Below are 13,361 nucleotides of genomic sequence, written 5' to 3'. Positions count from 1 at the left end.
CGTGAATGCAAGTCAACAAGCAGAAAAAGAGTTTTAAAGTGTTAAAGAGATATAAAAATCAACCAGAAAATATTTTTGTCCGTCCTGTAGGGGCAGTTTACTGCTGCGTGCAAGATTCGTATCCTGGGTTACGAAGTATTTTCAGACTACCTTCTCCAGCGTTTTCGTTCACGCTCGTGTCGTCATCGGTACTGTTATCCTACTGTTTTTTTTATTAACTACACTTGAAACCGACAGGTAGTGCATTCGTGTCGAAAGAAAAATTATGCAAAATAGCTTATTCATTTTACATTCGTTTGAACAAATAGGTTTCCTTGAGGAAGTTTGTCGTTGTACATCGCCGCTCGTAAACTTGTCGGCTCGATGTCGTGATTTTTCCTTGCATCGCCTTATATCCTGCAGTGAAGGATCACACACACACACACACCCTTCTCCAAGGTGGACAGTAGAGCAGTTCAGCCTAATGCTGAATCAGTTATCCGAGCAGTTGATCGTTCGGAAGCCGGTACTCATTGGTGGTGACTTCAACGCCTGGTCTGTAGAGTAATCAATACAAGATGGTGTATCCTGCAGGAAGCTCTAGCGAAGTTAGACGTATGACTGTGCAGTGAAGGTTCTGTTAGCACATTTGGGGGAGACGGGGGAGAGTTTATCATCGACGTCACATTCTGTAGTCCTTCATTGATGGCGGAGTATGCGAAATGTATACGCATAGTGACGACCAGGCGATTCGCTACCATATTGGTCAACGGAACCCTGATACAGTATGGAGAAGGAAGTCCGGTGAACGAAAGCCTTCAACAAAGACCTCTTCGTTGAGGTACTACGGCCGAACGGCGGGACTGAGAACGTGGATGCGGCTGACCTAACAAGAAGGATTGTCGCTATAAAACGGGGGATCACACTTAAAAAGTCAGATTGCCACAAGGAGTTGTGCCGGGAAGTAGACGCCAATCCCTGGGGCGACGCGTATCGAGTCGTGATGGCAAAAATGAAAGGCTCGATGACGTCGAGGGTCTTTTCCCGAAACACGATCCAACTATCTGGCCACCAACACCGTACGGCGAAGAAGAAGGAACAAACACAAACGTTCTTAATAGGCTGATGAAATTCACGGAAGGCGAGCGCGGACTGTCCGAGATGCAGTTCGGATTCTACAAAGGAGCATCGACAGTGGATGCAATTTGGACAGTGCTCGAGAGTGCCGAAAAGGCATCTAAACAGAAGCGTAAAGGAGATCGATACCGCGCGGAGGTCACGATAGATGAGAAAAATGCATTTAACAGTGCCAGCTGGGAAGCCATTACTGCACCGCTGCACAGAATGAGGGTTCCCGACTATCTATGCCAGATCCTGAAGAGCTATTTCCAGAGCAGAGTACTGCTGTACGAGACGAGCGAAGGGCAGAAGTTGATGCGAGTCACATTGGGTGTTCCTCAGGGCTCCAGTATTGGTTCAACTCTTCGGAACGGGATGTACGATGGACTCCTTGCACTGCGGTTGCCCAGGAAAATGAAAATCGTGGGTTTCGCGGACGTCGTGTCACTAGCGGTGATGGGTAAGGCACTTGAAGTTGAGGTGTCGGTGACGGAGACAATAGACGCGATCGAGAGCGGGATGAACGGGGTCAAGCTGCAAATAGCCCACCACAAGATGGAGGTGTAGTTGGTCAGCAACTGCAAAGCGGATGCAGATCGACGTCGGAGGCCACGTGATTGCATCGCAGCGTGCGCTGAAGCAATTGGGAATGATAATCGACGACCGGTTGAGCTTCAACAACCACGTTTATTACGCCTGTGAAAAATCGGTGAACGCAACGAAACGCATAATCATGCCAAACGTCCGGGGGCCCAGTGGCAGCACGAGGCACCTGATATATAATATTTCGTCATCGATACTGCGATATGGGGCTTCTGCTTGGGGTGCTGCGCTGAAAACCAAGCAAAACTGAAAAGCTGAGCAGGACTTTCTGGCTGATGACCGTACGAGTCGCGAGTGCCTGCACTCAAAAAAATTTAAACGTTATGCCTATTGATTTTACACAGATTTTTGCAAATAGTGGATTCATATAGACACTATTTGCTGGCACATAAACCTAAAGTGTGTATTTACAAGACATATTGATCTTACATTCACATTTCATAAAACCCAATTCTATAACAATACGCACATATAACTTATGTGTGTGCATAAATAGTTTATATAGTTGACACATAGAAGGTATGGGTGCGCGTGATAACATTAGCATTTCTTCCTCACATGGATTTGAAGTGGTTTGAAGCAAATAGAATTAACTTTTGGATTTTTTTCAGTGTACAGAACAATATCATCGGAGGCAGTATGCGTTATCGGGTTTCCAGAGAAATTCCGCCACTGGCAAACTGCTTGAGAGGATCATCCTCAACAGGCTCACCCCGTACGCGGAAGGTACGGACGGTCTGTCAAGCAACCAGTTTGGCTTTCGGAAGGGTAAGTCCACAGTGGACGCTCTCAACTCAGTGATAAATACTGCCGAGATAGCCATCCAACGAAAAAGGCGAGGTATTCGATACTGTGCGTTAGTGACACTTGACGTGAAGAACGCATTCAACAGCGCAAGCTGGGATGCCATCGCGCTCTCATTACACCGGCTTAGCCTACCGGTGGGTCTGTACCGGATCCTGGAAAGCTACTTCCAAAACCGCGTACTGCTATACGAGACCGATGCCGGTCAGAAAAGGGTTCCGATTACCGCCGGAGTCCCGCAGGGCTCGATCCTAGGCCCGGTGCTATGGAACCTCATGTATGACGGGGTTCTGAGACTGAAGTTCCCTCCTGGGGTCAAGATCGTCGGCTTTGCTGACGACGTAACCTTGGAGGTCTACGGGGAGTCAATTCCTGAGGTAGAACTAACCGCAGAACACGCGATCAGCCCGGTGGAGGAATGGATGAGCGCGAGAGGCCTGGAGCTCGCTCATCATAAGACGGAGGTAGTTATCGTCAACAACCGCAAGTCGGCACAACATGCAGTTATCCATGTGGGAGAAGTCGCGATCACTTCACAGCGAAGTCTGAGGTCTCTCGGAGTCATTATAGACGACAAGCTGACCTTCGGCAGTCATGTCGACTATACGTGCAAGAGAGCGTCGACTGCTGTTGCGGCACTATCGAGAATGATGTCCAACAGCTCAAAGGTGTGCGCCAGTAGACGTAGGTTACTGGCAGGCGTTGCCGTATCTATCCTCAGGTACGACGGCCCGTCATGGTCAAGAGCACTGAGGGTAACCAGTTACCTACAGAAACTGAAGAGCACCTACCGCGTGATGTGCCTCAGAGTGATATCTGCCTACCGCACGGTATCACACGATGCATCCTGCGTGATAGCGAGCATGATGCCAGTCGGGCTGGTCATTCGGGAAGATGAGTGCTTTGAGCTACGTGGAAATAGGGGAGCCCGCGAGCGCACCAGGGCGACCTCGGTCGCCAGATGGCAGCGTGAGTGGGACAACTCCTCGAAAGGTAGGTGGACTCACCGGCTGATACCTAGCATATCGAGCTGGGTGGGAAGACCCCATGGGGAAGTTCACTTCCACCTGACACAATTCCTGTCAGGCCATGGCTGTTTCCGTCAGTACCTCCACAGGTTCGGGCACGCGGAGGTCCCAGTCTGCCCGGACTGCCCAGGTGTAGATGAAACTGCCGAACACATACTGTTCGTATGTCATCGGTTCGACGTCGAAAGAAGAGCAATGCTTGACGTCTGTGGCTGGGACACAACCCCTGCTACCCTTATTCAGCGGATGTGTCAATCGGTGGAGAAGTGGAACGCAGTCTCGGCTGCTACCATCCAGATTGCCAGTAGGCTACAGGTAATCTGGCGAACCGAGCAACAGACGACGGGCACGGCTAACTAGTGATTGGTTAGCTGGAGCGAAAAAGGCCAAGCGCAAAATAAGAGAGTGAATGGTCTGTTCATGCCGAGGCAGGTTGGCGCAGCGAATGGCAACCGCGTAAGGGGTAAACCCAGCTACCCCGAAGCAAGACAGAAGAGTGAGTGTATAGGCGTATAAGTGGACTGCCTCATACCAAGACGGGAGGGTCGTAGCGTAGTATGTTGGAACTAAGCTATCGATGCCTCATGGCGTGGCAGAGGAGTGAAAGGGTGAGCATCCAAGTCAGTCTCACACTGCATGTTAAGGGTGAGCATAAAAGTCAGCCTCACAGGTTGGTAGAAGCTTGCACAAAAGTCAGCCTAGCAAGGAATGAAAAAGGTGAGCACACAAGTCAGCCTCGCATGGTATGTCAGAAGTGGGGCCTAAGAAAAATGTCCCACATGGGATGCCAGGGGGAGTGACAAAGGTACAATAGAGTGGCACGATTGAGAGTGAATCAGGTGATAGGGTGAGCACCCAAGTCAGCCTCACATGGTATGGGTAGGGCGAGCACAAAAGTAAGCCTAGCAAGGAATGAGTAAGGTGAGCACACAAGTCAGCCTCGCATGGAACGTAAAAGGTGAGCACAAAAGTCAGCCTCATGTGGGAGTGTTTGAGAGTGAATCAAAGTGCGATTGAGAGAGCACCCAAGTAAGCCTCATACAGGATGTATAAACGCGTGAGTGAGAGTGAATGAGTACATTTAGTACAGCCATCCCCCCAGAAGTAATACCGAGAGGTAGTTCCTGGGAGGAATGATGGCGGAGCCCAATGGAGTTTAGTCGGTATTAATGGCTGGTCACCATTCGAGTCCGACACGCCCCCAGTGCACCCCGTGCGGTAGATTGGACCCTACCAATAGCACGTGTACTGGGCTAGGACATAAAGGTCTTCTCCATTGTAAAACAAAAAAAAAAGAGAAATTCCGCCACCGGAAAACTCTTCGACTATGTAGACTAGGTCCTCCGCCGGGGACTAGTTGAGTAGTACGTGACGTAGCACCGGACGTCAAGCTTCACCGAAATCGCCGGACCGACCTCGATACCCTACCGTGTAACTCGTGAGTAAGCTAGATCTCCCGCCGGGGATTAGACCGAGTAGACCGCGTCGCGCAGCTAGCAGTGGGTCGTTGGGGCGCTGGTGAACCGGAAGCTACGCTCCACTCGGAATCGTCGGATAGACCTCACCACCTACTGGCTGGCCCGTTGAGTAGGCTAGATCCACCGCCGGGGACTAGATCGGTATGACGCGGAGAGCTAAATGGCTCACGGAAACAAACATCGGTATCAGGAGAAATTTACCGCTCTGTTTCGGGAGAACCTCTCGCCAGGGAATTCTTCGTCGGAATAGGTTAGATGTATTGTCGGGGACTAGATCGAGTAGTTCGCGAACAAGTGATGGCGGGAGCTGAATGGCTCATCGGGCATTCTCCGTCGGAGTAGGCTTAGTCCACCGTCGGGGACTAGATTGAGTAGTTCGCGAACAAGTCGGGAGCTCAACGAGTAAATGGCGCTGAATTGCACGAGAAGGGAGTTGCGGTACTGACTGACATAAGGGAGCCGAGTCGTGGTGCTGAATGGCATAAAGAAGCCCAAGGGCTCGGTGAATTCGACAATATGAAGTTTGCCGCCCAGATTGTCTTCGTAGGGGAGGAGCACTAAGTCTCGACTCACAGCCAGCTTTCCGACTGCCATACAGAAATTGTCAGTCTGTGTGGATGATGGAGAATTGGTGGTGTGTCGAGGAGTTGAGTTGTAACTCTACTACTAACTACTAAATAGTTAAATAAGAGTGGGTGTAATGCACAAAAAAACCCCTCCCTGAAGTAATGCCTAATGGTAGTTTCGGATAGCTGTTTTGATGTGTTTGACGGTGTCTACCCCCGGAACAGATATAGCTAATGGAGCAATGCTCCTCGCTTCTCCTGCGAGTCTGTCAGCCTCCTCGTTACCACGGATGCCAGCGCGACCTGTAGTCCAGCAAAGCTTGATAGGACGACTTCGTAGCAGCAGGTTTTTAATTTCCTGGATCTACGAGTGCCGGGATGTGCCGGCTTCGATTGCCGATAAACAGCTGGCCAAGTCGGATATGATCACTTTATTGCGAAAGCCTCTGCCGAGAAGACACAAAATGTCGCGGAAGGCCAAGGTGACTGTTGGAAGTTGTCTCAAAATACTCTCGCGCCTATTACGGTATCGTATTTCGAGTCATCAGTGTAGACGATTGTTGAACGGCTGAAACGATTTTTCAGGAGCTCTTGAACAACTGGACGAATAATTCCCAATGGGTTTCCAGCTTTTACGCTCTTCTTGATCTCTCAAATGACCTGTGGCTTGCGATCGTACCACATTCGATCAGATAGTCGCGTTCGGGTGTAGATGTTTGGGAGAGACTTTCCGACTATTTCTGTCAGACGTTGATGCTTGGCGGACCAGGAGAAAATGTCAGCATTCTCCCTGCTATTTCCCGACATTCTGACGGCTAATTGAGCCACAGTTTGGAGAATGGGAAGATCTAACGGTAGAGTACCTGCTTCGTCCATAATGGCTATGATCGGACTGGTGACGTATGCTCCAGATGCATGTTGCATGCAGGTGCCAGAATTTTCATGACAGCATCTCCATCCCTACTAACGAGCCCGATGCCATACAAAAGTCGCGAAGTAATAATTGCGGATCCAATTTGCAGTAAAGAAAAGCGTTGACCACGGGGTAGCTTGGCACCGATCATCAGATGCGCAGCCTCTAGATTTACATGCCTTCTTCGTCAATTTGCAGTGCAGTATAAAGTTAAATGATCGATCGAGGGTGACACCAAGCGTTTTCAGGCGTGTTTCTGTCGTTATAGCAACTCGATCAATCGTGATTGTTTGACTGGGTGCACGGTGGGCATCAGGGCTGCTGCAATAGAAGATGCCGGATTGCGTTGCAAATATCGTAAATCCAACACTTTCTCGCCCATTTGCAGACGGCTTTTATTGCAGCTTGAAGTATTCGATAAAGCGGCTGACCTTTCTTCTCCCAGACTACGAGTAGTACATCGTCGGCGTACAACAAGATGTTTACAGTGTTTGGAACCACGCGAAAGATGGGTTGAATAGCCTCGAGAAACAGCGTAACCGAGAGCACTGAACCTTGTTCCACACCGGTTTCCAGCGAATGCGCGGGCGATAAGTAACCCTCTACAATAACCTGGAACGATCTTTCCACCAGGAAACTTCAGCTCGTTAATCATTCTACCGTGTATCTGCCATTTCTGCAGCGTCTGTAAGATGCCATACCCCAGGTGGTGTCGTAAGCCTTGTACAAGACAAGCGTCATGGTCTCCAACTCCGCAAAGTATGTGTCACTGCCCCGATGGGAAGTAAAGGCATGTTGTCGTTTGTCGAGGCGCCCGTTCTACTCTAGTTCGGTTAACTATTCGCTCGAAAACCTTCGCCATACAGCTCGTTAAGGTGATTGGGCGGAATGCAGCTGGAGTCGCGTCATTCGAGTTTGGTTTTGGAATCGGTGCGATGATTCCCAAGTTTGCCAACAGGGCAGGAATACACCACTACGCCATATTCTATTGAAGCGTTCCAACATAGCAGTTTTCACCGACAATGGTAGTCGCTGAAACATTGGATAACAGCTGCAGTCTGGACCTGAAGAGCCACTTCGTCCTCTATCGAGTGCCCACAGCAGCTCGCTCACAGTGAAGTCGGTGTTGTAGGTATCTTCGGTATCTGGCGAGAAATCCACGTGGTTTTTTTTCGGCCTTTTTCTCTCTTTGGAACAATAACGAATAGCTGGAGGTTGCGGATCGTTCGCTGTAATGTGCCAATTCTTCAGCCTTATCTGTGCAGCCACTGGACCGCTTGATGACAGTTGGTCCATGATGACGTTTCCCTCTCAACCTGTTCACTGTCTGCCACATCTCCGCCGCAGTGGAACTTGGAGATATCTTCGCGGCGAATTTCTCCCACGATCGCTGTTTGGCATCATAGATTGACTTTCCTGTAGCTGCCCACGCCTCTTGGAAGCGTTTTAGTGCATCAGCTTTCCGTGGGTCTTCTACTTGAATACGGTTTAGTGTTTTCTTCTCGTTGTGACGGCCGCTTTATTCTCCAAACACCACCACGGAACCGATCTTTTGGGCCGATTCTGCCGGTTGTATGGGTATCGCGGTGTTTGCTGCTTTAATCAAATGGTCAACGGACCAGTAGATCGATATTTCGACACTCGGTCGAATAGCGCTGGCGGTCAGACATTCGTAAGTTGTCAAATTCGCTTGGTATGCGGGGTATGTGGCAGTCCGGGAGCGGAAACGAGAATGGGAGAATGGTCACTGTTATAGGTGTCCGGGAGCGTTCGCCAAATAAATTTCGAGGCAACAGTTTCAGAGCAGATCGAGAGGTCAATAACTGAAGTGACACATGTAGCTGGATCAATCCTGATATGCGATCCGTCGTTGAGAATGACTAGTCTTTCCGATGTTTTTTCGGCGATAAAGTAGCCTTGTGCGATAGATTTTTTGGAACCCCAACAGATATGGTGCGCGTTGAAGTCGCCCAGTGCATGCACCGGAGCTGGGAACTGCTCAAAGAAATCACCCAGCTGCTCTTGACACTGCTACTAGTACTAGGAGGGACGTATTGCCACCGATCTCAAGTTTCTCTAAGGGTACACCATCCCAAATGGCGAGCCCTACCCCTTGTTACCAATATCGGTGACTCCCAGTCTCAAGCAGTAAAGTGTAGTTGTTACCGACGAAATCTGCAGAAATCACTCGGCTGTCCAGCTTTGTTTCTTGTAACGCTATCAAGCTTGGTTCGTATTGATCAGCTACTTGACGTCACTTATATTGGAACGCAGGCCCTGAATGTTCCATTGCAGTGCGAAACTTTTGCTATCGCGACTGGTGATCGTCGCTGACGAAGACTGATGGGGAACGTCTACGAGTTCGTGTTGGCTCGCCAACAGGGTTCTTCGACGTAGTTGGGAGATACCTTTTTCTGAAATTGCTGTTACGATGTGCCTTGACCGGTGGAAAGCCATGAGAATTGCGATGGTTGTACATCCCGGAGGTAGGGACAGCCCTCTTTTCCCAGTCGATCCCTTCATAATGAAGTGGGCGAGCTACTTTCTTCTCTTCTTTCCCAAACCGGTTACTCGTTCGATGCGTGCTAGTTACATCTTACTGCTCACGGTCGGAAGTTCTTATATGTTGTTCAAGTGGCCGTGGTCAGCTTTTTGAATTCGCATTCGTTGTTGATATTGTCACGCGTAATCTTGAGACGATGGTGGAGACACATCCGAAGAAAAAAAATTCTTATTGGATTTTAGATTCGGATTTAATATCGTTTATGCTTGACCCCGAAACTGAATCAGGTTCCCGCGATCAAATCATAAACTTTGACAACAGTTGGGGCTATAACCTGATTCATTTTCACCTCAACCACATAATCCGTTTTGGGTATTTTATTATTTCTATATTAAACATCTTCTGAAACATACTCATCTTTTATCTCCACACTTTCAACCTTCCAAAATGTAGAGCAAGGTCTATTCTCGACCGTTTCTTCCGGGTATTCTTCCTCGACTGTGTCATTGACGTTGCTGTCGTTATCGACGTCTTCCGTGCTAAAATGATTGTCGGGAATTGCTAATCGCTTTCGTTTTCGTGAAACCGGTTTTCTGGCTCCAGTCACTTCGTCAAATCTTTGCTTTGCATTTCTTAAACAGCGATGCAAGAAAGCTTTACAATCGATTACCGTATAGGTCGGGTCAGAATGAAGTACAGTCTGATAAAACAAGTCGATCGTTTTATCAAATTTCATGAACGGGATTTTCTGCTTTTTTGCCTCTTCTTTGCCAGAAGTACGACCACTGCCTGTCCAGGAGCACTGGACTAAAAAACCACGCGCGAAAAAATAGTCAATTATTTGAAGGCTTACTGTTGCTCCACGTCCCGTATATCGGTGACGGCCGTGTATTCTTCCAATCGATGTAACCGTGATCTTGACGAAATTCTCGTCACGGCAATTCTCTTCCAAGCGTTCTAGATCTGCCAAACTTTGCACAGGTTGCAAAGTAATTTTGCTCAGCGTACCGTTAGGAGACGCTTTCGCATGCTGGCATGGCATCGCAGCCAAAGCATCCACCTTCGTGTTCAAGTGGGACAGCATTGAAAAGATCTTATTTAGCTTAGTATTAATACTGTCGTTTAGCGACGTAGATTCTTCCGACTCCGTCTGCGTGCTTGCATTTTTTGACTCCGGTTCTAAGAGCGGACTTCTTGATATATGTTGCTGTATCGCTTGAACTGCCAATTGTTTTTTCTGCTTACTTTTGCTACCAGACATCACTAGAAAAACAGAATCGATGTATTGAAAGACAAAATAAAATATGCCTACTTACTTAGCAGTATAAAAACTTCTGGATAATTCTATCTACAAATGCACTAGATCAACAACACACAATATTTTGAAAGGCTCAAGTTCGAACATGGGTCCTGAAAGGAAAAAAAATTAATCTAATATTGAGGTGAGTACAGTTGGCGGGAACGAAACGAAACAGCGACCACTATTACTATTCTTCTTGGCCAACAAAATAAAATTAACATTCTTGCATAATATAATATAATAGCACTTACCAGAATTGAGATGGAACAGTTTTTTTTAAGTTAATAACTAAGCATAATATAATGCATTTTAAAATGCATTCACTCTTCTATTTCAAAACAACAACAAAACCGCGATTGTGCAAGATGCAGAAATAGAAAGGTGGAAACATACGCGATTTTGACACCAATCTTTGCCGCATCGGCACAGCACTATTCGGAAATTATATCACCGACAAACGGACATAACATCTGGAACGATTTTGGTATAAACCTGAGACGAGACATGCAAATAGCAAAAAAACTGAACGTCAAATGCAGCCAGTCCGTTTAAACTATGTGAGGCAAAAAAGAGAGGCTATGTGAGAGAAACGACAGAATGAACAAAATAAGAAAACATCTATCGACAAGTCCCGTCCCAGGTATAAATTATTGGCAAATATTTTAAACTAAATAACGTTTGAACATATCCTTCATCTGGATAATGAGTTATACCACCAGAAAAACTTTGGAAAGAGAACTGCGGATACTCTATTATGAATTGTTTGGATTCGGGTATAGCCGCAACTTTGCACTCCCTCGCCGAAAATATTGTTTAACAAACGTCCTACACACAGAAAAAAAAATGTTGGTAAAAATAAGAGTTTTTCACTTTTAGCAAAAAAGAACCAACGCATACTCTTAGTTTGAAAATAAAACTTTTATTTTGAATACTATTCTTCATTAGCTTAAAAGGAAAACTTTTATTTTGATTATTATTCTTGATTAATTAAAGTTTTACTTTCAACCTGATAGTAGGCGTTAGTTGTTTTTTGCTAAGAGCGGAACACTCTTACTTTTACCAATATTTTTTTTCTGTGTGTACGCTGATTCACTTTGTTCGACGTTTTGTTGAATGTAGGGCTGATTTTTTGTAGGGTTTTGACGTCTTACACTCAACGCAAAATACATTACGAATTTCTATTTTGATGGAAAGAAATGCATTTAATTTAGCTGATTTTTAAAAATGCATCACAAGTGATCTGCCCCTAGTTCTACACACATTTCACGTGGCATCGCTGCCTGGCACTACATTCGTTGTCGGTTATTATCATATGTGGCAATTGCAGGATTATTGCGAAAACTCCACGCTAAGAAACCTGCTTGGTAAAGGTTTGAACATATTATGTATAGGACATACGCCTTAACTCTCTAATGCTGACATTCCACTCGCATATGCCCTTCTGCTGGCTTTTAACTGTAGAGTGGGATAATTTACAGTAAGTCCAAAAACTGTTTGTTATCCGATTTGGCCCTTATTTTCTTTATTTGTACATGCCATACTTTAAAGTGGCCCATTTCTAAAAATATTCAGCAAGACGAATGCATTTTGATCCCACTATACATATGTGTATTGAAATATTCAATAATCAGGGCCGGTGGGTAATGTGAGTAGTAAAGGTAGTACTATCCACTTGAAAAAATCGAGCTGGTAATTACCCACTCGAAACTTTGGAACAAACCTAACATTTGAATTTTGCCACGCATTTGTCTTGGGTGCACGTTTGAAATTTTCGAGGTATGACCAAGATACCATTTGCACAAACGCGTCGCTAGTGATTCATGTGAATGTAATGTAAGCGTATGTAGAGGTAGATGGGGTAAAATACACCCCTAAGAAAATATAATCATAACTTTGTTATAGACCATCAATTGGGAGAATTTAATTAATGAAATCATTTAGCCTACATTTTACTCTGAAATCACAATCGCTAAAAAAACAACAAAATATTCAGGAACATGAAAAATCTTAAATTTTTCAAAATCATTATAAATTGCTCTTTGAAAAATGGGCAGGGCAAAACGTTCATGTGCAGAGGTAAAACGCACCACAACAACGGGGCACAATACATCATAACAAATATTGAAATAGCTGGTTTTTAATTACAGAAGATAGCAAAAATTGCAGCATTCGAATTAACAGCCTGAGCGTATTCTACTTCACTTCGGTTATGTCTCTGACATTACCTGCCCATCTTTTGTTCTATAGCTTCATTGAAGACAGTCAAGCTCTATTTCGAACCACTAAAAAGTTTGTTTTAGAATTTGCTAAAATTAGAACCATCTTAGCATATTTTTAAATGAAAAGAAGTGCATTACAAAGTACAACAATTTTCCTAAACGTATTTTAAGGCTAAGATATTTAGTTTTAGAAGAAAGTTAAAATTCTTGCTAAATTTATATTCCACACCACTGTGCAATGGTGGTTACCTAACTAGAGGCAGATTACTTGTGATGTATTTTCAAAAACCAGAAAATTAAATGCATTTCTTTTCACCAAAATAGAAATCCATAATGCATTTTGCGTTTCGTGCAATGTATTTTGCGTTGCGTATAAGACGACAAAACCCTACAAAAAGCTAGCCCTACATTTAACAAAACGTCCAACAAAGTGAATCAACGCAGGACATTTATTGAACAGATTTTTCTGTGACGGAATACAAAGTTGATGCAAAAATGCTAAATGAAATGAATTTTTTTTCTAATTTGATGCAAATTTATTATACATTCCTAGAGTGATCTGCCCCTAGTTGCATTTAAGGATAGACAATATTTTTGCTTTTATCGAATTCCTCGTCAAGTAGAAGTCAAATACCGTCGCTATACTGTTAAAATAGGATGAAGTCTGATAACAGCGCTCTGGCGACCATAGTTGCTTCTCCTGAAAGGTAATTGGCGATTTCCCGGATAGAATTTTACATTAGCATTTACCCTACAAACAATCATAAAACATTTAATATTATAGTTATTACTGTTTCAACATTGTTCGATGTCAAGTTTTCACAGCAGATTTACAATAAAATTTCATGT

The 13,361-nt window shown here is 45.4% G+C and overlaps 1 protein-coding gene across 1 annotated transcript; it reads right to left on the bottom strand.

The window, feature by feature from the left end:
* Positions 1-9,368: 9,368 nt before the first annotated feature.
* Positions 9,369-10,656, bottom strand: LOC131689769 (uncharacterized). Its single transcript, XM_058975063.1, has 3 exons — positions 10,545-10,656; positions 10,310-10,403; positions 9,369-10,256 (listed from the first exon to the last, which is right to left on the bottom strand). Coding segments are annotated over exons 2-3 (873 nt in total). The 5' UTR covers positions 10,311-10,403; positions 10,545-10,656; the 3' UTR covers positions 9,369-9,384.
* Between the last annotated feature and the right edge of the window lie 2,705 nt (positions 10,657-13,361).

Source organism: Topomyia yanbarensis, chromosome 3 (assembly GCF_030247195.1).
Source record: "Topomyia yanbarensis strain Yona2022 chromosome 3, ASM3024719v1, whole genome shotgun sequence".
In the NCBI taxonomy this organism is placed as follows: domain Eukaryota; kingdom Metazoa; phylum Arthropoda; class Insecta; order Diptera; family Culicidae; genus Topomyia; species Topomyia yanbarensis.
This window is presented reverse-complemented; position numbering and strand designations above follow the sequence as displayed.